At 47.9% G+C, this 25,433-nt stretch overlaps 2 protein-coding genes across 5 annotated transcripts in view; one reads left to right on the top strand and one right to left on the bottom strand.

The window, feature by feature from the left end:
* Window positions 1-16,927, bottom strand: part of SRGAP2 (SLIT-ROBO Rho GTPase activating protein 2) — a 77,901-nt gene extending 60,974 nt beyond the window's left edge. For 2 of the 4 annotated variants that reach the window (XM_072355759.1, XM_072355761.1), the window contains exon 1: window positions 15,997-16,345. In XM_072355759.1, coding sequence (XP_072211860.1) covers window positions 15,997-16,063 — 67 coding nt within the window. In that variant the 5' untranslated portion in view covers window positions 16,064-16,345. Of the gene's footprint in view, window positions 1-15,996; window positions 16,355-16,894 lie in introns of those variants that run through there. The other 2 variants (XM_072355757.1, XM_072355762.1) reach the window with 2 other exon arrangements.
* A 332-nt stretch (window positions 16,928-17,259) lies between these two features.
* Window positions 17,260-21,956, top strand: FAM72A (family with sequence similarity 72 member A). The gene is made up of 4 exons (XM_072356066.1): window positions 17,260-17,598; window positions 18,193-18,270; window positions 19,360-19,484; window positions 20,381-21,956. The coding sequence occupies exons 1-4, from the start codon at window positions 17,351-17,353 to the stop codon at window positions 20,473-20,475; spliced, it is 546 nt and encodes a 181-aa protein (XP_072212167.1). The 5' UTR covers window positions 17,260-17,350; the 3' UTR covers window positions 20,476-21,956.
* The last annotated feature ends 3,477 nt before the right edge of the window (window positions 21,957-25,433 follow it).

Raw genomic sequence — 25,433 nt, 5'->3', positions numbered from 1 at the left:
GGGATGGCCAAAGACTTGGTGGATGCTGTTAATGTATGGGATGAGTCGCCTGGACAACCAAACAGCAGCACACTGCTTGAGATGTCTTAAAGAAAGCAGCTCAGCGAATGCTTTCACAGCGACAGATTTCTTTATCAGCAGTTCACACCGACCTATCAGAGCCACAATGAAATTCTGTTCTGCTCAGCTGTCTGCAGGAAGTGGAATAAATCACATCAGAGCCGTGGGATATTCACCAAAGACGTGGCTGGGGGGCAGGGGCTCCCAGGGGCACAGACTGTCCCACAGCATCCCTGCAAAGCACGGCTTCCTTCCTTTCATCTGCTCCATAAGCACATCCGCTGCTGTACGAGCTGCACTTGCAATAAGCACAGGCAGGGCAGAGTGACACTGGAAATAATTAACACTGGCCGATGGTTTCAAAGCCCAGAGACAGCCCAGTTATTTGAACAACTCGCAGTTCAGAAGCCATCATCAAATCCGGGCTGCACAAAGAGAGAAGGAACTGCACCATCCCTGGGCATGGGCTGCCACAATGCACAGCTCTAAGCATCTCTATAGCGCACAGCTGGGTGAGCAGCACCCACCCTGAGCTTCCCCATGGGCTGTGAGAACTCACCAGATCCATCAGAAGGTGTGGGAAACTCATTGAATTCATTTGCAAGCAATGAGAGGGCTGGGCGTGGGGAGAGGAGGGAGGGGAACCAGGGACTCACGGCTCTGAGTTTCAAAACAGAAAGCCATTTAAATGAAGAATGTTGCACGGCCGTGTTTCAGGCTGCACAAAGCAAGTTAAATTCCTGTGTAAAAGGGAGAGGCTGGCACTTGCTTTCAACAGAAACATCTATTTATGCTAGAATGGAAATCCAGCAGGAGGAGAACAGCAAAACTGGTCTGGAAGACAAAAGCAGAGTTCAGATGCTGCCACTTCTTTGGCAAAGCACCCAGACTTGCTATTTGGGAATGCAGTCGGGACTGTGTGCATGAGGGCTGTTGGACATCACTCTGCAATGGACCTGTTTGGTCCAAAATGAAGCCAGCGTGTCCTGGTGAGCTGTATTTTGCTCAGATGACCAATGATATTCTCTATATAACTGCTCAAAAGCAAAGTTAAGAGAGACTCTCCATCCCTACCATGCACAGCCCTACCCCATCCTTTCATACGCCCACCTCCAGGGGTTGAGTATCAAAGAGGAACAAGCGATTTCCATTCCAAATGCTCCCACTTTTACAACTAATTACACTTGCAGCTCATTTGCTCCGATTACAAAGCTACCAAAGCCCACATGGCAGAGCTCTGTGGATATTTGGTGGCTATAAAGGTAAAGCAGCACACAGGGGCTGCCCAAGCATCACTGCCCACCCCTACAGCACTGTACAGCTGTGGGCAGAATGCTCTGCAACAATCCTCCCCGGTTTATGTGACACTTACATAGGGCACACCACGCAAAGCAAAGCCAGGTGCATTTGTCAAGGCAATAAAATTGCTGGAACACGAGTGGCAATTAATGAGTTATGTTTTAATCTCCGCAATAAAAGGAAAATCCTTGGGTGAATTATGTCATATATTTAGAGATACAAACAGAATGATTAATGCCGGCGTCTCATTTAATTTCACCTCAGGATTCCTTCCCCTCCCTCTCCTCTTTGGTAGCTAACAGATTAACATGCATAAATGATCAAGAAATAAATGAAGAGGAACAGAAAGGGACATGCAAGAGCTTCAAGCTCCATAACAGCCCCTTCCAGCACAGAGCCAACACCCAGTGGGAGCACAGCGATGGCTTTCAGTGCCACCAGCCTCTCTTATCTCTTGATACCCTAAAGAACCTACAGATAGGAAAGCAAAGGGGATGAAGTCCAGCTCATCAACCAGCATGCAGTGGCATCAGACCCGCACCCACCTGTGCGCCGGAGTGGTGCAGTGCCTGGAGACATGTTGGGCCAGCAGCCCCATGGCCTGGGAGACAGCACCATGGTGAGCATCCGAGGGAGCCACAGCCTGCACAGAGCAGGGTGGATGGACAGAAGGAGGGACAGACGGACAACTCAACGCTGTGAGTCAAGCACAGCCCAGTGGCAGCGCCAGCCCGCCTCCCAGCCAGCCCTATGCATGCTTTGGGGAGCTCTGGGGAGCCATTAATTAACCATGAGCATTCCAGGAGAGGTGAATAATGAGCATCGTGGCAGATGAGTGCAGTGAGATCAAAAAGGCCCACGTGGTGACCCGAGGTGGCCGTGGGCACAAGGACAGGGCCGCTTCCCAGCTGATCACCTCCCAGTCCCTGCGCACAGGAGCCATTATGGGGCCCACTGCACCCAATCCAAGTCACACACACACCCTTGAAATGCCACAATACCTTATGGCACATCCATCTGAACTGTTTACACTAGGAATTAAACGGGAGCACTGTTCCTAACCCAGCTTTAGCGTGGCTAATAAGCAGAAGATACAGACCTAATTGCAAACCACCAAGGAAGGAGATGCAGAAATGTTACTCCCATCTCTCTGTTGCTCAGTCCTTGTGCACATTCATAAGTTTAGCCCAGGAATGCTCAATTGAAAGCAAAGGCAGCACAAGGAGGCGTCCCCAATGCAATCACAGGAGAGGGAAAAAGTTCCATCAGAGCCATAAATATTCAGCAGTGTACGTGAAGGACTGCCATGCATTTTGATCCACAGCACCTCTTGTAAAGATGCAAAATGAGGATTTGACAGAGCCTGCAGAGCACGAATTATGTGAATCATCGTTTTTCTATCAGTTCTTTGTCAGCTGTAGCAACACCCATTCATCAGCACAGCTCAGAACAGGGCAGGAGGAACAAGGAGATGCCGGCTTTCCATACGCCTTCATCACAAAGCTGGCACCAAAACTCACATCGTCCTTCTCCGGAACATGAATAAGGTTCTACCTACTATTATGTACGGCTGTAAACTTGTGCAGGACTTAAATACAAAGGTTCATCTAAGAAGCTGCCCCAGCTGTCCCTCTGCAGAAAGCCCTATTGCCAAAAAAATAAGGGTTTTCCAAAGACACACGAATGCAACAGAGCAGACAGATTGCAGCTATTCATTAAGATGATCACAGAGAAACACAATTAGTAGCGGAATGCAAGAAAGCAAAACCCACAACATGTTTCTGGTGTATCTCTGAAGCAACTGTAGGCTGAGCGAGGTGGATAAGCCAGGTGCTCATCCAGATCCCAGCACCACTCACAGCATCAAACAGCAGCACCCGGATGCAAGAATGCATTCACCAGCAGCAAAAAGCTGCCCGGTGATGTCCTTCTGCTCTTGAGAAATCCCATGGGCCCTTTTCCATCATCAGCCAGGTGGGATTGGGGCAGACGGGAGGCAAGAACACTGCTTTTGGAAGCCTAGATAGCCCAGTGTAGAGTCATAAAGGTTGGAAAAGGCCACTGAGATGACCAAGTCCAACTGCTGACCATCACCATTAACCACAGCCCTATACCTGCAGCCCAACAAGCAAGTGCACTCAATTATTCACCTGCTTAATGCAATGCTATGGAAACGATTCCATCCCCAGAAAATGCATGCAAAAAAATACACGAAGGCTTATTAAAACCATTTGGGCAGGAGGAAACCAAAGCACACGTAACCCATTCAATGTTGGGACTGCGATCCTGGGTGTGACTTATTTACCCTTCTATTTGAAGCGGCAGCGATCTGCCAAGATGAGCTGCTGAAAAAGCCCCATAGAGCAGAAGCCAAAGTCAACATGGGAGGCAGGAGCTGAGCCTTCGCCTTCAGCTCTTCTGCCAGGCCTCGTTAAAAGGAATGTTTATGTTGGTTTGTTTACCAGGGAACTTAAAAAAAACACACACCCAATAAAAACCAAACAAACAGGCCAGCACTGAAATACTGGAAATAGCCGGAAGGTGATTAAGTGCCAGCTATTTCAGAGGCCTGGCATGCTCCATTTCAGTGCACATTCCTGTTCCTTTGAGACATCTCACCATCTTCCTTTCAAAAACAAACCAAAAAGAAGACGACAATAAGCAGAAAATCACTTTTGGATGATGAGGATGAAGCATCCCTGCAATGCCATGCGGTGCTCAGCACTGGGCTGCTGGTTGGTAACCCTGCACATAGCAAGGGGGTTGGAACTGGATGAGCACTGTGGGCCTTTTGGTTTGTAACCAGCAGCCCAGGCTGCTCAGAGCCACATCCAACCTGGCCTTGAATGCCTGCAGGGATGGGGCATCCACCGATGCAGGAACAAAGAGCCATTCCCAGTTCATTTCACATTTGCTTGTGCCTTTTGCCAAAGGATGCTCAGCTGAAGTCAGCAGAACTTCCCACTGCTCCCCAGTTGCTGCATCCAACTCAGAACAAACCGTGACTGCTTCGCATTTGCTCCTACATTTCATTTTTATGGCACTGCAACATCTGCAGAGGAGGCTGTAATTAAAAGAAGGAATAAAATCAAGGTTTTTAAGAATACGGATGCAAGTCAGCTGGTTTGCCTGAAGGGAATGGATATACAGCAAATGAGCACGGATGGTCTTCAGCAAGAGCAGTCAGCAAACTGTAACCTCCTGAACTCAACATCACTGCAACTGCAGAAGTGCCATTGTGAGGAGGTTCTGCATTCCTGCTTTGCATGTCCAGCTCATCATCTCCTTCTAAACACAGCTCAGGAACTATTGACTGATTGACTTGACATCCTTCAAATGCAGCCTGCAGACAGATGGACAAATCCCAGCATTCCACCCTGCCTGACCTGAAAAACTCCATTGTCACTCAGTGACACAGCAGCTCTACCGTGCATCCTCACACAGCAGGCCTGAACTGAAACAACACCATGCAACAGCAGTGCCCAAGCAATACAAACAGCCTTCCTTAAACTCAGATGAGGAAAAAAAAGACAGCAGTGCCTGGGGACAGCAGCAGCACAACAGGGCAGATGCGCTCTGCTGCTCACGCAACACTTCACCCCAAGCACTAATTTTCTGCTGTGCCACACGCTGCTGTTTCGAGTTTAACGCCGCGCTTTCCTGGATTTCACAACTGATTTAAAAATGGAACGAACAGAAGATTCTTTCCTCAAAAGGTTTCGCTTCCCTCTTTTCAGAAGCTTCATCAACTCCCCTCCTGGTGTGACGCGGTCCGACCTCCAGCTGCAATCAGCCACCACTGCATCAGCCCTTGGGGTTTAATGACCAACCCTCATGAGCCATACAGGCTGCACACCAAAACAAAGAAGACAGGGCACAGAACGGGTGGAAAACCAGACCAAGATTTACTCTAAACAAAGAAAAAGAGCTATTAAAACTATATTCAAATACCAGAATGGCATTTGGTGCTGAGGGTGGGTCTGGATCGGTTCTCAGGTGCCAGATGCATCACTTCAGCTCACCCAGAAGGATGCAGCAATGTTCAACACATCCATCATACACCAAATCTGACTGTGAAAGCACACCAGGAAGCACTCTGCTCCATTGGCACTGCTGCTGGTTGTTCTGCTAATGCTTGGGAAGGTGAAGGGGGAAAGGCACTCCAGCAGCACACAGTGAAGAACACCATGCAGCTGTCCATCTACAGCTTGCAATAAGATTTATATTGCTATATAAACATTTAAGCACTCTCTGTGGCCGCTCAGCCCCCCACCCCAGCAATGCAGCAGCTGGTCACAACCTCCTGTTTGCAGGTCTGAGCCTCCTTTTGCAAACACTGATCAAGTAGGAACGGAGACAGATGTACTCAGAGTTCCTAGCTGTCTCATCTCTGCAGACTGTCACCTTCCAAGCACTCCATGGGGAAGATGTGTACTGTCTGCTCTACAGTCAGAAGCGTTACCCCAAGGAAGCAGAATTTGCACATCAGCTTCCAAAGCCACTTTCCCTTCTACCATCCAGCAAAGAAAACGAGCAAGAGGTCTCCAAGAAGTACAAGAAAGGACCTCTGGTTCCAGGATGACAAACAGTTCAGAGGCCACACAGCTCTATGGCTTCTCATTCCGGCTATTGTCAGCTAATAATAGAACCACAGAGCCCACACAGCCCAGCAGCCGCTGCATTGTGCGCTCACTATCCACGTTTCCATCTGAGAGCTATTTAAAGTGTCAAACGAGCAAGTTTCCCTTTGAATGTCAGCTCCATACGGGAAGTCAAAGCTAGCACAGCCTGCAGCATCACTGCAGCCCCAAAGGCTGCCTGCTAATTACACAGCATGGAGTCAGACTTGCATGGAAGCCGTGGTCACAACTCTGCTCCTGCACAGCTGTCACCGCAGTGTCCAGTTTTGGAACATCCATGACACATACAGAACCTGGGTGGGAAGAGAGACTGTACACTGAATTTCTTCCATAGAGTAAATATTACCTCCATTGCTGGCTGGTGCACGTGGCAGAGCAAAAGAGCTCGAATTTAAACCCAAAACAGCCACATGGGGAAGCGAAGGAGCATAAAAATACTAACTTAGGTAGTGAAAGAAATGCAGTCTGCACTATTCCTTTACTTAGCCTAACCATGCCGTTAACCATTTGCCATCAGTAATAACAGACATCCCCACCAGCACCACTATGCAGAGAATATCCACTCCATAGAAACACGTCAGTGTGAACAGCCTAACCTCAAACCATGCTAAGGCATGTAGGAAATGACATCACCACGGAGCCAGGATCCCAACTGTCAGCCCACCCTTACTGACACAGCCAAGTGCATTCCTCTTAGCTCTCCATGCACTTTTCCCCTTCCTTGGATGTGAACGATTGCTTTGTAGCTGTGTCTGTTCCAGCCCCAGCTGATAGGAAGATGAGAAAGCCTTGGGATGGCTCAGCAGGGAAGGGCTGCAGGGTGTGCTGCAGCACTGAGCACTCAACAGCTGCAGGGAAGTGCCCACTGTGCAAGAGGCAGTGGGTGAGCATCTCTGTCCACGTTCTCAACTCACCCATCTTTTTGGCAGTTTAAAGGTTTTAAAGCACATCTGACATTCAGGACCGTCAATCCAGCATCTCTGCCAGCACTGAGGATCGTGTAAGCCCTTAACTCCTAAAAATAACCCAGCAAGGAAACATTCATTCAGACTCATTCCCACTGGAGCAAGAACAACTTTGAAAGAACCATAAAAAAAAAAGCCAAAACCAAAACGACTGGCATTTAAAAATAGCAAACCTGTTTATTTGCATTCTGAAATTCCAATGGAGCATCTCTTTCCCACTCATTCCCAGTCCAATTCCCAAAGGCAGGGTGGACAAAAAGAAAAGAGGAGCAAAAGGAGTGAAGAGAAGGGCTCTGAGTGCTGTCTGCCTGCACTTCAGCTACGTGCCAATCCAACCCAGCACTGCACGGTGCCTTGCTTGTGGAATTGCTTCTGATTGTTCCTTGCTGGATGAAGAGAGCAGAGAAGCAGCAGCTGTTGCTCAGGGTATTCCTGCACATCTCCAACCATACAGGCTGCACTGCCAGACCAAGAGAAGGAAAAAATAATCCACAACGTTCTCTCAATGCGTTTCCAGATCTGGAATGGAATCCCATAACACGACGACCCTGCTGAGATTTAAGGTCAGGTCAAGTAATTGGCTGCCCTTTAATTTCCCCACCTCCTCTCGATCTGCTCTGAACACAGCACTGCTCCTCTGGATCTCAGATGTGAAAGGTGCTGCCCGGCACCCCAAGCAGCACAGTGACAAGAAGCAACATTGCAACCACTATATTTAGCTGCACTAATACTGAAAACACAGAAGTGAATGGACTCTTTTTCTGCAGATACATACAGCTTTCATCTTTCATCCCCCACCTGCACATTTCCACATGGCATCTCAAAGCAATCTCCTTGAAAGGAGAAGCATCACTCTTTCAGAATTGATAGATGTGCTTAAATAGTCAACATATAAATAACTCAGCAAGCACGACTGTAAACCTATCACAAGATCCAGAATCCCTAACTGAAGGTAACAGCAAACCAGCAGAGCTTTCATCCCAACCACAGCAGCCAGTCTTTCTCCTCTGGCTTTGGAGGAGGGTGTGCCACGAGGAACTATTTGCATGAATCCTAATCAGAAAACCACGGGGATGGTGCTGGGGAGCTGGAAAAGGCAACAGAGTATGGAGAAAATTACAGCTGCTCCACCAGCTTGCAGCAAGTACTCATTACAGAGCTCTGCCACTTACAGATGCTGCTCTTGGAGGAACCCACAGCAGCAGGAAAGCACAGCAGCCTTGCACGCTCCTTGGGCTGGGTTTGCTGACCACCAGCTCCTTGCCATGATACCAAAAGAGCCTTCCTCCCTCGAGGACCATGGCACTGTGATGCTCCTGCCATGGGTGCTCCCTCAGACCCAGCCACCCATTCATTGCTCACTGCTTTCAGCACATAAAAGACGAATCCAACCTGATAGGGATTTTCCACCCAGCCCAACTCTGGGATTTCTTCCCTTGGTTTACATGCGAGGCTCAGCCCCACCTGCCCCCAGGGCACTTAGAGACACGTCTTCTGGAGAGAGAGAGAAAGAGATGAAAGGCACTTCAGCAGCAGAGGGATGCACCAAGCTCCTTACAGCTATTAGGTTCATTCTGATGGATGTAGGGAGGGGAAAAGAAGAGATAATTTGATTTAAAGCAGGGAACCCTCTGATTAACCACAAACTACTAATGCCCCAGCTTTGATTAAAGCAACACACAGCTAAGCCTCTGCCAGCAGCTGCGTGCTGCCTGCCCTCTGCTTCTCCTTCCTACAGCACAACTCATGGAAGAGCCACAAAAAAAATAAGAGGTAAAACAAATAAAAAAAAAAAACACAACACAAATAGAAACGAAACAGAACAAGAAGTATCCAGATCTTTCAGACGCTCTGCTCCAGGGGGAAAACACACAAGCACATTTTCATTCATTGCAAGCTAAAGTTTCCATCCAAACATCATTACGATATCCTGTGACCTTTGCAGTGCTGCGATTGTTCCTCCCTTTATGGAGCACAGAAACTCATCCCCCCACCCTCCCTTTCCCAGCTGCACGCTTTCTGGGCTGGCTCCTGGCAGCAGCTCTGTTGGTGTTTCAGCATCCTCCTGCAGCGCTGATATGGGAACAGCAGCAACCAGCAGCACAGATACTGGTGGAGTGCTGATATTTGGGGGGGATAAATGGGATGAAGCAGGCCTCTCTTTTCAACAGATGGAAAGAACACAAAGCTAGGAAGAGTTATTTTCATTAAAGAGACCAAAGCAAGAACAGGCTCCTTTCCAAAACCACTTCATAGAGACGTTCATTTATTAAGTTTCTGGATAGCTGGTTATCGAACGCAAGGGAAAAGCTTCTGTGGTGCTGCTCAGAGCTCTGTGCTCATACAGTTCATAAAATATTTAGTATATTCTGGTTTGTCATTGTTACTCCTTAATACACCCACTGCATGTATTAATCAAAAGGAAACTTCCCTTCTTCACAGCAATAATGGATGCTCGGGTACAGCTTCGCTACGCTGAGCTTCCTGAGCACTCCATGTCCATTAGCTACGACTCTTCAGAACAGATCTGCAGCAGATCCAGTGCTTGGAAGTGCTGCTGTTTCTCCCTTATGGCCCGCAGACCTGAATTTCCATCTACTGAAGACAAAACAAATAACGTAACTCCATCACTGGAGATGCGAAATGCTGCAGGCAGGGAAGCTCCTAAAAGAAGGAACAGCCACATTCCATTAAACATCACTCAGCATGTCCCAGTTCTGCTCTGCAGGTGGATGATATCTAAGAACTGGTTTTCTAGACAGCTTCATTCCAGGTTACTGATCATCATCTTCCCAGGGGGGTATTCGTGGTGCCACCAACAGCTTTAGGAGAAGTGAACTCATCGTAGTAAGGTACACCAAGGGCCCTCCTTGCTGAATGAAGATGGGAGGGGAGGGCAGCAAGAGCACCGTCCCAATGCGAGATGGAATCAAGAAAAGCATTTCATGGAACTGCCCATAATGCCTACCTTTGTAAATTAAATACTAACATAGGAGCATCCCCAAAGACACAGCACTGATTTATGCCGTTGCATCCAAAGCTGATCCAACAGGCATCTTAAATAGGGCCACGCTAAGGTGAGGATGCAGAGCTGGCTCACGTGGGCTGCCCCTTCTCCTTACAGTTTCTCCCAGCTCAACCCCCACAGAAGCACGCAGGGCTGTGCTTTATTACAGCCATATCCAGATGTCCTCTGATCAAAATGGAACAGCTGGCAATTAAAAGATCAGCACTGGTCACATTACCTACAGCATCACTGACGGCTCTGAGAGCGAGGGAAGCAGCGTGGGGATGGGGAATGGTAAGGGTGAGAAAACAGCAGTGGTGTGAGGGCTCCTTCTCATCATCTCCCTCCTCAGATAGTGCTGTATTAAGGGCTGGGGTGAGGAAGGCAGATCTGCTCACCTGGCACAGTTCACCTTACAAGAACATGGCAGTGATACAGAACTACTTCCATTGATGGAGGATCTCTGCACAGAGCACAGCTGATCCGCTTGTTCAGAGCACAGCTCAGCACTCCCACATCTGCCAGAAACAAAACCTGCCTTCCTCAAAAGAAACACTACAGAAGATCCTTAAAGCAAGATGGGACAGCTACCCAAAGGCAGCCAGGGACTGATTCCTGGGCAACAACCGCATTACTTTCAGTAGATGTGAGCACCCCCCATCCATGAATCACGCAGCTCCGTGGCTGACATCTGCAGGAAAACCTTTGCCCAATGACAGCGGTACAAAAACAAACCAAAAGAGCCTTCCCTACTTAAAAGGATGGAAGCCAAAAAGCTCTTCCTGGAAAGTCCTGCAATAAAAAACAGCCTCTGAATGAGCAGGGCTGACCAAATTACCCTGCTGCAGCACTTCTCTACTGTAGAAAAAAAGAAATCCGCTCTCGGTTTATAGTTAATCTGTTTATTTGGCTCCTACTCAAGAGCCAAAAAGCCAGGAGCTGCTTCTGGGCCTCCAGATAAGTCAGCTCCCAGCCTGGTTCAGCTGGTAGCACAGAAATAAATGGGTGTAAAAGTTGTTTTGCAGCTCGCTGGCAGCACTCAGAGCTAGGAATGTAGGCATCGTGTTGGCCAACACCTGGAGAGAAAACGTTTGAGAGAGGAAAAGAGGCTTTTTCAAGGATAGGGGAGAATCCCGTGAGCATTCTGTGACTCCTTTCACATCCAGAACTGAAAAGGAAGTGCTTTATTTATTTATTTGTCCGTTCCCAACCCCTCCGGCTTTCTTCCAAGCTGTGATGATTAACTCTCCCAGAACCAACTGAAATGAAAGTGACGGGGATCGGGAGCTCTAGAGTTGCACACCAGTAGTTATTTTGATGGCAAGAAATAACATTTGACATGGCTCAGATCCACCTGCGGCATCTACTTGGGAGAACACATCAGCTGAGCCTCCCTGACAGTCATCCCATGTGCACATTCATGGGCTTTCACACTCAATTCAAGAGCTCTGCTGACCACTATGTTGAGATCTACCCAAAACAAGGCTCTGTTCTGCCTTGCTGCTCTGGAAGGAGAAAAGAAGAAGGAATGGAAAATGGGCTCTTGCAATTGGAAGGATGGGAGAAGGATGGATACTAGCAGTGAATGCTCAATAGGATCCCATCCTGGAGTTGCTCTGACAATTCTTTCTGCTTTTGGAATGAACTGCAACACCTCAGTGCTCAGGGTCAGCTCCAGTCTCTTGCCTTGCACTTGGATTTGCAACACAGACCTAACCAGGAATTTAGGAAACCAAGAAGCAAGCAGGAAGAAAGAGCATTTTATCACCTCTTTGTTGCCTCGTTAATAACCCATTAGTAGAAGCTGTGCATAAAACAAAGAAGAACAAACTATTGCTGCAACATCAAACCCATCGCCCAGCAGCCTCTTCCCCCTCCTGGCAACCCAGCGCCCAGGGATTAGCACTATCAGGAACTGCACAGAAACAGATGATCCCCAAGCAGTTCCACAGCCAGAGTTTGGAGCAAGTCATTGTTGCACACAACTGGAACCACTTACACACATACAGAGCAGTGATTAACTGTAAAAACCCCTTAAAAGGTAGTTTGACATTCTAAACGCACATGGTAATCCAATGCACACAAACTTCAAGATCTCTCAATGTAAAACTATTCCAATGAACCACACCAGGGCACGTGTTGGGAAAGGCACGTGTGTGCAGTATCGAGTCTGTGAGCAGAGTAATGCTGCGTGAGCTAACAGACTGCACAGCAGAAGACCTTACCCACAGAGACCTCCATCTTCCAGGTGCACAGCTTGCACTGAGCCCAGGCCTGCTCACCATAGTGTGACCCTTCCTATAGAGAGGAACACAGCTGCCTCATATGCAATGCTCAGGACAAAAGATCACCACTAGTTCTGCACAGCCGAGCTTCAACAAGCTCATGGGCAGACTGGGAGCTTAGAGTGGAACAGCTTGTTTAGTTTTGTTGCTTTTTTGCTTGCCTGAGGAATAGAAGCTTCACCTGATCTAGTCCCTGACGTAGTGGTTGGCAGCCCTGCCTGCTGCAGGGTGCTGGATCCCTTCCAACCCGAGCCTTCCTTCCTATGATCAAATATACCACCAGAGCCAACCTGAAATAGATCAGCAAATTGGGGGGTGATTAAAAGAAGTGTTCAGACATCAGAGCAGCACCTGGGAAACTCTTCCTCTCCTTCTTCTCCCCGCTGGGATGCACTGAATAGACCCCCCCCCCCCTCCCCTAATAAACCAAACCCCACAGCCCCAGGACTGCTTTGAGTAGTGCAGGTGCTGCAAGCTGCCTTTGTCAGAGCCTGCTGAAGGACAGGAGCAGCTCCTGCACGTAAAAATAAATAAAATCAGCATTAAATTTCTGTAGCCCGAACCATGAAGCTATTTACTGGAGCTTCATACAAACTAATTAAATATAATGCTCCCATGGGATGCAAGGAGAAAAATATATATATATATATATATACATGTGAAGAATTAAGAGATAAATCACTGGCTTTTCTTTCCACAGCAAAAGCATGCTCTGATTTAATACATGAAACCAAATAGTCTGAGAGCCCTCAGTGGGGCACAGCCCGAACGGCACAGAATTACAGCATAAAGTCATTATCTCTGCTTTACCACAACTTGTGGAAAGGAATCGGGACAGACAATCCAAACAAGGGGATGAGCTCGAGATATCAAAGGCTCCATATGGAGACGGCAGAATCTCACTTTCCTGCTTCACAGAACTCACCATCTCTGCGAGCACATGGTACAGGGACGTATCAAAGCCATGCTTCCCTCCCCTGCTGACCCCATGTCGTCTTGTCAAGAGAATTCCTGCTGTGTGACACGGACATTTCATCATTGCCCCCCCCAAAAGCAGTGATCTCAGGGAGCCTTCACAAGGAGCACAGCCACACATCCAGCAGCACACAGAGACCAGGCAGCACAGCCCCATGCTGCAGGCTGCGCCCACCAACACTTTGATACATGCAAGGCAGAGGTCTGTCATTGGACTCACATTGGATCATCACCTATCTGAGATTGGAGGGAGCTCATCTCAACTAGCTGCATGCAGAAACCACTGCAAGAACCTCAACCCAGAAAGCAAAGCTGGCTTCTAGAAGACTATACACACAGGGAAGGGAGAACAAAGTCTCCTCCATCAGCATCTCATCCCCTTCATCAGCATCCTGCCCACCTCCCCTCCCCGCACCCAGAATGTCACCCCCCCCCCATCAGCATCCCATCCCCTCCCATACACTTCTTACAATAAAGAATGACCAAGTTAATTTAGCAACAGAAAACCAGAAAGCATTGTGTAAATGATCTATTAGCCATAAACCAATATCATCCTGGAAGGAGTCGTTGATTAACTTAAGACTATTAAATTTTTAAACAAAGCTCAATCATTCTATCAGTAATAATTTAAAGCACTTGAGTACGTTAGTGGGTAAATGCTTTTAAATGGAGCCTCTAAACACAGCTCCAATGCAGAACCCAGCATCCAGAGTGCTAAATACCAGCACAGAACATCCCAGAGCTCCCCCCCATGAGGAGAAGAGCAGCCAGTGCTGCATGGTGCACCAGCAACTGGTCTCATTCCCACCATTGTCACAGAAGATGCTGAACATCCCATCATCCCACTTAGCACCACTTCCACGCTGCCCCTGTGTACGAACACCATCAGGACACCAATATTCTGCTGGATTCTTAATGACTGGGCAGCGCCACATGTCAGTGTTTAACACTGCTCATGCTCCCACTGCAGCACAGCCCAGCACCCTCCTGCATTACAAGCTGAAGAGGTCTTTCCACTCTGATGCTGCCAGATCGCTATCTGACCCGAAACCAAAGCATCTGAGATGTAAGGCAAGCTCCACCACACGGGGACAGGAGCCCAGAGCTGCCCAGAGGATGAGGATGCAGCTGGAGCGTACAGGAGGAGCTGACCCAAGCTCTGGCACCGATGGTCTCTGCAGATGGAGGGGTTCCTCCCAGCTCTGCTCCCGTTGGTCTCTTTTAAATGAGGAAGAAAATGGTTTTGCTTTTCCAACACACAGAGAGGTGGGATGAGCCTGAGTGATTCTACAGCCCCACTGGTCACTGTGAACCCTTTGACATGTCACAGTCGGTATTTATTTAGTTTCATCCCAAATTCTGCATTTACCAACTACCACAGTCTCCAATTCCCATTTCCATCAGAAACGATGAGAAAACAGGAACAGAAACTCAACGAGTAAAAAAGAAACCCATTCTTCTCCATTTCTATCTTCAAGAACCCAATTGACAAACAAAGCCAACCAAAAGCAGCTCTCATCCAGCCCTACATTTAAAACAAAGCTGCCCAAATCTCTTCTAGGTGCACAGCACTGGGGTTAGGATGGGACACGCCAAGCCATCCCAATGGCCCACAAGCAGCACACACCTCCCAGCAGGAGGAAACAGCTCAGCGTACAATAGCAGAGTGATTTTTAATCGTCACTTTCAACCTAGGTTTCCTACTTCAGATTTAAACCACCTTTTTTTGTTGTTGTTGTTTTAAACTCCCATTGATTTCACGCTGTCAGCCCTGCCCAAAGGCCATCCTTCTTGCAGGCTACAAGCATACCGAGCAAGTTTGAACCCATGAGATAAATCACGAACCCTCGTAACGCCCTCACAGCCACACATCAAGCCAAGCACGAGCAACCATGATTGCTTTTAATAAGCCTTCTATTGAAAAACTTCACAGAAAAAGAAAGAACAAGAAGCTAAGCAGACATTTCACCATCTTTCTTCTTCTTTTTTTCCCTCTTTCCCCTTTGGCACATGATGGCCTGAAGCCCAGCCAGCTGAATTCTGCAGAAGATTTGCACAATCATTGCAAATATGCCTCTGCTGCTTTATTACCTTCCCTGCAATGATATTGGAGTAACATTGGAGCATCAGCTTGCTTCAGCTCTGCCCGCATGCAACCGTCTGGGTGTGCATGCACGCACTGCAACCTTGAGGCGTTGCACTCAAGAGCACAGGGAGGAGAGCAGGCAGCAATGGTAGGGGCTGACCAAGAGCAAAAGCCCGAATAATGGAACTTTCCAGCACAAATTGCTTTACAGGGACCCTCAGCAAAGTCCCAGTTACCGCTGACTGAAAGAGGCTCTTCCGACCCCGCATAGATACTGCAAAGATTCCTACGATGGGAGGATTAAAAAGCAATTAAGCGGCTCTCATATTTCAAACGCGAAACCCCGGCTCAGAACAGCAGACAGAACAACACGGATCCCCCTCCGAACTCGAAAAGATCCGTCTCGTTCGCTAAGAAAGCCGAGACACCTTAAAATAGCAACACAGCACGGGAGGAACTCACCCTATGGAAGACGAAGGGGGGGGGGGGGGGGAGGAAAAAGGCACTGCAAAGCAAACCCAGCATTGCATAGCAAACCCAGCATTGCATTACGAGCGAGCTCTGCAGATTCCAGGCAATCTGCAAAGCATTTCCCCTTCCCCACCCAACATCCACTGCAAACTCCCACCATCGCGAGGGGCAGAGCCGCAAGGAGCAGACGGAACGAAGCGGTCCCTACCTTTCACCTGAGTGTCGTATTCGGCGATGATCTCCTTATCCTTTTTGAATTTGGCTGGCGACGTCATGTTTTCAAGCTTAAAAAAGAACCTCCAAGCGGATCCACGACCTATAAAGGCGATTTCGCCCCTCAACGCCCCGAAAATATAAGGGGAAAGGGGGGGAGGAAAGGGGGGATGGGGAAGGGAAAATAAAAAAGGGGGGGGGGAAAAAGGGGAAAGGGGGGGGAAGGAAGAATAAGGATTGGCAAAGGGATCAGTCCATGGAGATGGGGCGGGGGGCAGCGCAGGGGGCAGCGCGGCGGCGGCAGCTCAGCATCAGCCCGACCCCTCCCGTCAGCGGCGCAGCCCGGGGGCCGTCCTGGCGCAGCGCATGGCTGGTTGTAATGGAGGGGGGGGGTTGGAGTTGTTGAAGGGGGCGGTGAATCCGATCCGTCCAGCGGCTCGGTCGCTGTGTGCCTGCAGAGAGGGAGCGGAGCTTGAGGGGGCGGGCAGGTGAGGGGCGGGGAGGGGCGGTACCCCCTGACGGCGGTAAGTCGGTTCTTTTGGGGTTTTTTTTTTTGCTTTTTTTTGCTTTTTTTTTTTCACCCTTTTAATCTCACCCCCCCCCCCAACACACACACACACACACACCCCATGGGAGGAAGGAGTGAATAAACACAACGGATCCGCATCCCGCCACACAGAACAATAAGGGCGGTGGGGAAGGAAACGGCGGCGGATCCCGTTGGGGGGGGGGGGGTCACACACACACACACACACACGGGCCCACACCACAACCCCGCCTCGGGGGCACTACCAGATACCAGAGGGGAAGAGCTGAAGGGAAGGGGCTGTAAAGGGAGGCCCAGCGGCTGCTCCCCGCTGTGGGGGTGTCCCACGGCCGGGCGGGCCGGTTACCTGGGCACTGCGGAGCCGCCTCACGCAGGCCGGCGTCCTCCGGCCGCTGCTGCCCGCCCGCCCGCCACCCGCTAACCCCTCGGTAGCCCGCAGCAGGGCCCGCCCCCGCCACTCGCTGCAGCCAATGGATGGAGAGAGTTGGGGCTGATAAGCGGGAGTGACGGCCAATCGGGAGAGCCCACCGGTTGGCTCTTGTGGCTCCGCCCCCCCGTGGAGCAGTGGGCGGGGCTTGGCGAAGAGCTGTGGCCTCCGCCCCGAGGACTGCGGAGGGGCGGGGCGAGATATGCAAAGAACTTGCCGGAGGGACCAATGAGAGCGAAGCAGGGCGTACCCCTCCGCCAATGTCCGGCCGGTAGGGGTGGTGCCACTTAGCTCCTCCAATGCCTAGCAGGAAAGCGAGCTCCCCGCCCTTACTCTTCACCAATCAGAACAGGGGGGCGTGTCCCGCTACGACCAATGGGTGACAGAGGTTGGGATTTCAAACTGACAGGAAGAAGCGTGGCCGTTAGCAGCCCTGACGGGAGCGGCGGTTCCCACAGGCGGCCGCCCGCAATGTCGGGCAATGGCTGCACGTTTGCGGACCGGAACGTGACCGTGTTGTGCTGCCGCTACTGCCAGCAGGTGCTGAGCTCACGGGGGATGAAGGCCGTGCTGCTGGCCGACACCGACACCGACCTTTTCTCCACAGACATCCCACCCTCGGGGTAAGAACCGCATCGGGAGGCCCGAACCGGGCCGCACAACCCGTAGGGTGAAACACCGGATCTCTTTCGTAACGCAAACTGCACTGTGATAACCTGCAAACAGAACCAACCTGCTCTGCCCTGTTCCCGGAACAACAAGGCTTTAAGGGTTGGCTGTGCTGCTTTCCCATAACAACATTTGAATGCTAAGGAAATAAGATTGAAGAACGACGAGGCTAATAAGAAAAGTAAGGGGTTCAAAAGGAGATAAAGAGATCCAAGGCCTGCTTTCCCCAAGGCTTTAAGCTGCTGTGCTGGGAGCTGGGCCATGAGGCAGCAGGGCCCCACCTGTGGGTGTTGGTGGTGTGGGAGGGCTTTCTGGGTTCTCCAATGCAGATCCAATGGGGCATCGTGTGGGTCTTCTTGTTCCTTTGGGAGCATTGCCCCTATCTGATAGGAAAAGGGCCCAGTTTCCTCCTGGGAGAGCTTTAAATGAATGAAGAGATGCACAAAACTGATGCTAACATGGCTTCGTTGGGATTTCACATCTGTATGATTGAATCCTTGCTGCTGGAAGCAGAACCGTAGCTAAACTTTTCCATTCTTCCCACCCAGCACCATTGACTTCATCGGCAGCTGCTATTTCACTGAGATCTGCAAGTGCAAACTGAAGAACATTGCATGTTTGAAGTGGTAAGGATGTCATTCAGTGGCAGCAGCACCCACCCATCGTGCATGCAGAGCCCCAGTGCTGCTCAGCCTTCTCACCGCAGACTGCTGCAGTTCCTTCAGCTTTGGAACAGATTGCATGCTCCATTTCAGACTTAATGCTGCCTGATAGGAACTCAGCCCACTGCTTCTGGGCTTGGCTGCCAGTCTATTTCTGCCCAAGTCCCAAGTGGAAATGTGACAACCTTGTCAGTAGTCTGAGTATATGGGAAGGCTTGCGTGCCACCTGCTTGATTAAACGTCTGCTTCAACACTGAGATAATTGTGTGAATAAGGCCGCAGTAAGAAGTAGTTATTCATTCTAATTAATAGAACATCCTCTTGGCAGATCTAGTTGTTGCTAGCAGATGGAAGATGCTGTCACTAAAGTTCTTGGAGTTCTTTTATCCTCCTTACTAATGCATGATATTTAAGATTAAAAAACAACCCTAACACGTTTCTTGTGGAGTTGAGAGGATCCTCTCTGCTTCATGACTGACTTTTACCTCGTTCCGATTTAAAGGGTAGGAGTGGGTTATGGTAAAATTTTGCCTTCTCATGACAGAAATACCTCACTGGAGTACGTGACTGAGAAAGTAGAAAGCCTATCATTAAGCTCCCACCAGATAAGGCATCGCTGTTCTCAGTCTCAATACTCCTCCTACTCCTGATACTCTCTCATACAGTGTTTCGCTGTAGAGGGACTGTATGCACACGATGGATTTGATTCCAATGGAGTCACTGGCCTACAGGAGAAAAAAACAACAATACAATTAGTGATACAGTACCATTGGTATGCAAACTACTCCAGATTACTGCTCTGGATTACACAATTTATGTTACTAAATGGTTCTCTGTGCCAAAGATGTAAAACTTTGATAGTCCATAACTTCTGGCAGTTGTTCTCTAAATATTTTTGATGCTTGCTTAATTACATTCCCTTTATCACAATAGAAGCATCGCATGGCTGTCTTGTACCCTGGCTATAGAACATTAATTTGAGTTAGATAAAGAAGAAAGAATTACCTTTTCATCAGGCATTTGCATTGCTCACTATTTCACTTGTCTTTCCAGTGGTAACATAGTGGGTTATCATGTGATTTCTCCCTGCAAACCTTGCCTGCTGTCCTGTAATAATGGTCACTTCTGGATGTTCTATAGCCAAGCAGTCTTTGGCACCAACAGACTAGACTCTTCTGGTAAGGAACACATATGTTTCCCTCTCTTCCCTGAAATCCTGAATTCCAAATCCACTTTCTAATGAGACATCTCAATGTAGTTAAAGCATATGGAGAACATACAACATATGGAGGCATACAGCAAGTGTTACTGTATTGCTAATCTAGCGAGCTACTTTGGAGGAGGTAGCGGTAGTTATTTGGTAAGTTAATGTTTCTAGCAGAAATGAGCCTTCATCAGGAAACTTAACCTCCTGTTCTCTAAGACAGAAGTCAGGATTTTCTGAGGCACTGTTATAACGAGCAGAAGCAACGTGGCCACTGGCTGCTATTTATAACAGTATGTATGGCTTTACTGTGCTATCAGGCAGCTGTCCAATGGGCACTCTTTTTTGGGTGAGTCATGTTGTCACTTTGACCCTATAGAACTGAGTCCCCATTAGCTCAAGCTGAAATTACAGCTCGTGCTCACTGCTTTATTCAGCTCGATCTTGTTTGGATGCCAAGTGTCTAGCATAATCTGCCTTGAGTCTTCAGGAGTGCATAGCATTCTGACAAATCATTTCTCTGCCTTGCGCATGAGAGTAACTTATTGTCTAAACCTTTCAGCATCACCCGTGCTTCAAATCAATGCGTTTAAAAATAAATCAGCCATGAAGGGACTATCAATAGCTATGTGAATACATCGGTATACAGAGGCTTAATTCTTTGAACTGTGCTGTAAACAACACTTAAGATCACTTTTGGAAGAAAAGTAGGAAATAGTCTCGATACGTTTAATGTGAATATGATTTCCCAGGTTGTGCAGCAGTTATTCACTCTGAAATTAGACACTAGAGCAACCTGAAAACGAGGTCACAAGCCAAAAATACCTTTTCTGTTTTCTTCCTCGTTTGTCTTACCTTCTTTTCCACCAGGTGTGAATGTGTTGCTATGGGGCAACTTGCCAGATTTGGAGGAAAACACAGATGAAGACACGTCATGCATCTCCGAGGAGGAGTATATCAGATAACATTTATCTCAGATACACCACAGTATTTCCCCTAGATACATTGCACTGCTGTTTGTTTTGGACTCTTCTTCCTGCTGGCCCACCAGAGCTTCAACAATAGAGGAAGCTAGGAAATCTGGAGAGCAACCCTAAAAAAGGAAGTTGTCATCTTTTACTGTAGCCTTCCTTCATCTCTTACATCTGCCTGCTGTGTATGCATTATTCTGATCAGAGACATGGCTTGATGAGATCTGCATCTCTAACACCTGGACATACAGACAGCAGGTGCATTTACACTGAGGTCCTGGTCTGTTTTCCTTTTACACTTAAATCTCCACAATTAACACGTCTTTGACAGTATTTTTCTTCTTTTCTATAACAGTATTAACAGGGAGGTCTTTCCCTCACTGGAAATACAGCTTAAATGTCTCAAAAAATACTTGGTTTGGTTGATGGATAATGCTCTGAAGGAGCCTTGCTTGTGAAGCCACACAGACCACCCTTTGCCCAGAGCATTCAAGAGCAGCCAAACAAATGTCTCCAAGTGTTGTAGCTTTGGCTCTATGATCTCTCTCTTGCTTTTAGCAGCTTGCTCTCTGGACATCTGAGGTATGCAAGAGAGCTCCTGAATGATGACTGAGGAGCTGTCTTACTGAGCTTGCTTGCCTTCATCTTTCAGTACTTTTAGGATCACGTTTCTGCAGGAATTAAGTTGAGAGGTTTCAGTTTCTTTTCCCCCCATACACCTGCCAGCTAAACCTAAATACTGATATTTGTTATCATTTAATGTGACTTCGGGACTACAGCAGAGCTTTGGTTAAGATCACCATTGAAATCCATCCAATTCTGTGTTGTTTTTTCTTTGTTTTAGGCATTTCTCTAAGACAGAATTTAGTCTGTTTGAAGGTAGGGAGAAACAATCAAGTGAAATATTCAAGGTTTGTGCCTAGCTTTATCCTGAAGCATACGGTCACCTTCATTCCTCTAAGTAGTAATGGATTTAAAGTTCATTATGGGAGTTGATAGCAATAAGCATTTTCTTTATTAACTATCCACTGTCCCATTACCTGAAGGATCACCTTTGGAAAATTCAAGTTACAGTCACATAAGAGACCTGACTACATTTTTAATCTCTGATTGATGCTGAATAAATCATTCCATAACTTCTCTTGATGCTTTGAAGAGGTACAAAGAAGGCAGATCGGACTTGTCTCATGTCTTTACTGCATTATACGTATTCCTTAATTAATGGTGCTACCTCTTCTGCGTTGTATAAATGTATATTGATGTGTATATATTGGTGTGCCTATGGATGTCTGTATGCCTCGTCTGGATTTCCTGTGTTGTGTTTGCCCATGCAATAAAATGCTTGGACTGTGCGTTCTATGGGCTGTAATGAGCATGGATGTGCAAGTCACTAACTCTGATTTTGCTCTCTTATCTGCTCTCATGCACACAGAACTGGAAGTTCTACTATGAACTACTATAATTACACAGGCCTGTTGGTGCTAGTTCATCTCTACCAGGCATCAGCTTGAAATAAAAGATGAGCCAACTCTTAAGTAAGTTCTATCTTTATCCTAAAAAAAATAATAATAATAAATTGTATGTAGTATATGAAAAGTAAACAAACATCATCTATTGCTCCAGCTGTCAGGAATGTTACCAAACCTACCAACCCTATCTAGAGCAGCTTTCTCTCTGAAGTTAAAATAGACCTGACTAAGCAGCTTGTGGTAAAGCCAGCACTGCCTCTTTATGGGGCCCTGATGTTTAGGGTTAAGGTTCCAAGACTCACTTGGAGTTCCCTTCCAGGTTGATAGATGTACCGATCTAGCTGTGCATCAGCTGCTTTGTGTTAGATGCATCTAGAAACCCTCTGATGTGCTTTAACTTCTCAGGGCTAACTAACATCTCTACTTCACCACTTGTTTCTTGTGTTCCTCCCTTTCTTTTTACACAAGGATTCATATGCTGTAGCACAGCCCTGGAAACTCATGAATCCATTGGAATGTCAGGCTTGGTAAGGGACGTGGTTCATTCATGTTGAACATGAAGACAGACAACTTCTAGAACAAATGGAGCAGGAGCAGCAGGGTTTAGTCAGTCCAATACACACAAGATGCATGGCTGTGGTCTGGGCTGAGGATGGGAGTTAAAATGATCTTCATTGAGCAGCCAACACAGTCCTAAAGCAGAGCACAAAGCTGCAAGACAAGAACACCATCCTAAGGCCTTTCTCCTCATTAACTCTAAGAACGTTAATGTCTCTAAATCAGATCTGGTTTCATTTAATAGAGATTAAACAGGCAAAGAACCTTCAATTTTGGACTCAAAGTCAGTGCTACCACCAGCCTTGCACAGCCTCCTACCACTGACCACTTAGCTGAAATCAATGCCCATAGCCTGACCTCTGCCACAGGGCTCTCAGCTGTCACATACTGCACCAGCATCGCCCCCAGCAGCTCCCTGAGGTTGTGTAACACTGACTGGTAGGCTCAGGGTAGCAGACTTGTTTGGATGAAATCATTTGAAAGTCGAATTCCCAAAGCCACTGAGGATAAATAGCTTCAATCTGGATCACAGGGCTCTGTTCAATCACGCAGCCCTCCGTGGTCAAGCATTTTCTGCTGTTCCAGCTGGAGGGGTAGGAGAATGTCATAGGGAGACAGTGATAAATCGATTGATTCCTCTTCCTGTTAAGTGAAGATTGCTAGATGAAAAAGCACAGTTAAATATTCTTCATTATTCCAAGTACAGATTAATGCCTAATCATAATCTCCCATTTATGTAACACCATTCACCCCCAAAGTGCTTTCCAATGACAAACAGTAAAGAATTCCTCTGCCACTGAACTGCAGCCAACTCCAAGATGCAAAGCAGCTGCCAAGGGGACGACAGCGAGCGCACTGCAAAGACCACGGTCAGCATCATCCTGTAATGAAATTCAGTGTGTGATCTCTATCAATACAAACCAACATGGTGATTATAGAGGGAGACTCCGCATGCGAGACTCTCTCGTTGTAGCCTGGAATGCAGCTCATCCGCTTCAAACCAGATGAAGATGGGCCACCTCTCCTGGGACTGAGCCCTACATTCACTGGGTATGACAGGAGGCAGGAATGGCTGAGCCATCTCAGCTCTTCTCTCTGCCATTCAAGAGCTGGCGTTAATTTAAGTCAGGTAAAATGCTCGTTCATTATAAACCATCTAATTACTTTGTCTTGAGAGGTTATTGTCACTGAGCTTATTACGTTTGCAGCCTGTGTGGTTTGTGAAAGCATACCCCAAGGAACAGCACATATCCCAAGTAAACAGCCTTTGTATACTATTATTTGGATTAAGGGAGTGTCTACAGGCTCGTAGAGTATAACAGCTACGGGTGCTTATTGTGCAACAATCTGCACAAGCATAGCAACTTGTAGGCTCCAAGAACATACCCTGTAAACAAAACAGCCAAGGGATGGTAAGGGAACAGCACAACCGGCTCCATCAGAGGTAAAGCCAGAACTGCAGAGGAGTTTCTGAGCTCTGAGGCTGCAACAGAGAGCTGAGCTGGGCCCGTTCCTGCAGCTATAGATCATTCTTCCTATTTCAATGTGCATTTGCAAGTCTATGAGCAGATTCAGCTCTCCCGGTACACGTACTCAGTCATCTCATACTTCAAGCAAGAAGCTGCCTCTACGCCAACATTCCCACAGTCCTGCTGCATTATTAGGCTTTCCTCTTGCTCTGTCACACAAAGTGAACCTTCCCTTTAGACAAATAGGCATCAAAAGCCTGCATGCAAAACAGGTTCTTCCAAACCTTCATGGCTTCGGAATACATCAAACTAAGAGACGTGCTCTGCAATGTATGCACTATTTAAGAATGACAAAAGGGAAAAGCAGGATGCTGGCCTCCAACATCTCCTATGAAATGACCTCCAAGCTGCTGATGCACCACCCCAAATCCCCTCTCATTGGGAAATATCAACTATGCTATGCTTTAAGAAAGCACCAGCATTTTCTAGGCAGTTAACAGCCAGAGGGACACTTCAGCTGCTTTGCTGCCTGCAGAGCCTTGTCATCGTGCATGCGTGACACAAGCTTAACAAAGTGAGTCTGCACCCTATTGATTTCTCATTAGAAAGCAAGGCTCACGTTTTGGACAGCACTGAGGGAGAAAAAACATAGAACAAGAAACAAAGCTGACGAAGAAGACTTGATCTGCATTTATTGCAGATGCAGCATCGCTTCCCCTCTCAGTGCTTTGCTGTATTTAGCTCCACTGCATCTCTTCACGTGCTCTGCAGGCTATGGGAGGTGCTGAGCAAACCCAAGCCTGCTGTTTTCCAGCCCTCCAAGGGAAGCACTACAGTTATCCCCATGCTCTGTCCCTAATAAGTCTGATTTCACAGCCTCTGCTCTCCTGAGCCTTGCAGAGATCAAAGGCAGCTCTGCTTGGCTGCGTGCATGCACATACAAGCGTGGAGAACCCACGTTAATTACGGGCTGAACGTTTCTCTGCTAGAAATGAATTCTTTCTCTCTTTGTCATTTCCTTCACCTCTCCCTCACAAATTCTCTCACTGTCCTCATCTGCTCTTTGAAACCAAACTTGGACTGCAAAAGGCCTGGGGACAAAGAGGCAGCAATCAACGCCCTGATGACTCGAACAGAACCCCAGATGTGACCCATTGCCTTGCCCAGCTCAGGATGCAGCTGCCTTTATCCCTCCAGGTGAGCTGACAAACACCTCCTGTGCTCGTTCCATGGGCTGCCAGCTCTGGATGTTGGCACAAACCACCAGCAGCCCACAGACTGCCATTATATTCAATGGATCCGCATTCAGAGCCATAACAGGAAAAACCCAACTGAACGTATAGCTTCAGCCTAATCTAAAGACAGAGAGGTTCCTCAGCACAGCACTGAGCATTTAATTCTGATAACAGAGTGAAATAAAGATAGTAGGGAAACAGTGAGAGCTCGCTATCAATAG

The sequence above is a fragment of the Excalfactoria chinensis genome, chromosome 23 (assembly GCF_039878825.1).
Source record: "Excalfactoria chinensis isolate bCotChi1 chromosome 23, bCotChi1.hap2, whole genome shotgun sequence".
Taxonomy (NCBI): domain Eukaryota; kingdom Metazoa; phylum Chordata; class Aves; order Galliformes; family Phasianidae; genus Excalfactoria; species Excalfactoria chinensis.
Note: the sequence above shows the minus strand (reverse complement) of the source record. Positions and strands in the feature narration are given on the sequence as shown.

Coding starts and splice junctions, on each gene's coding strand:
- FAM72A (XM_072356066.1), top strand. CDS start 17,351: ATGGGTGACAGAGGTTGGGATTTCAAACTGACAGGAAGAAGCGTGGCC. Junction 18,271..19,359: donor AACATTGCATGTTTGAAGTG/GTAAGGATGTCA, acceptor TTGTCTTTCCAG/TGGTAACATAGTGGGTTATC. Junction 19,485..20,380: donor CAACAGACTAGACTCTTCTG/GTAAGGAACACA, acceptor CTTTTCCACCAG/GTGTGAATGTGTTGCTATGG.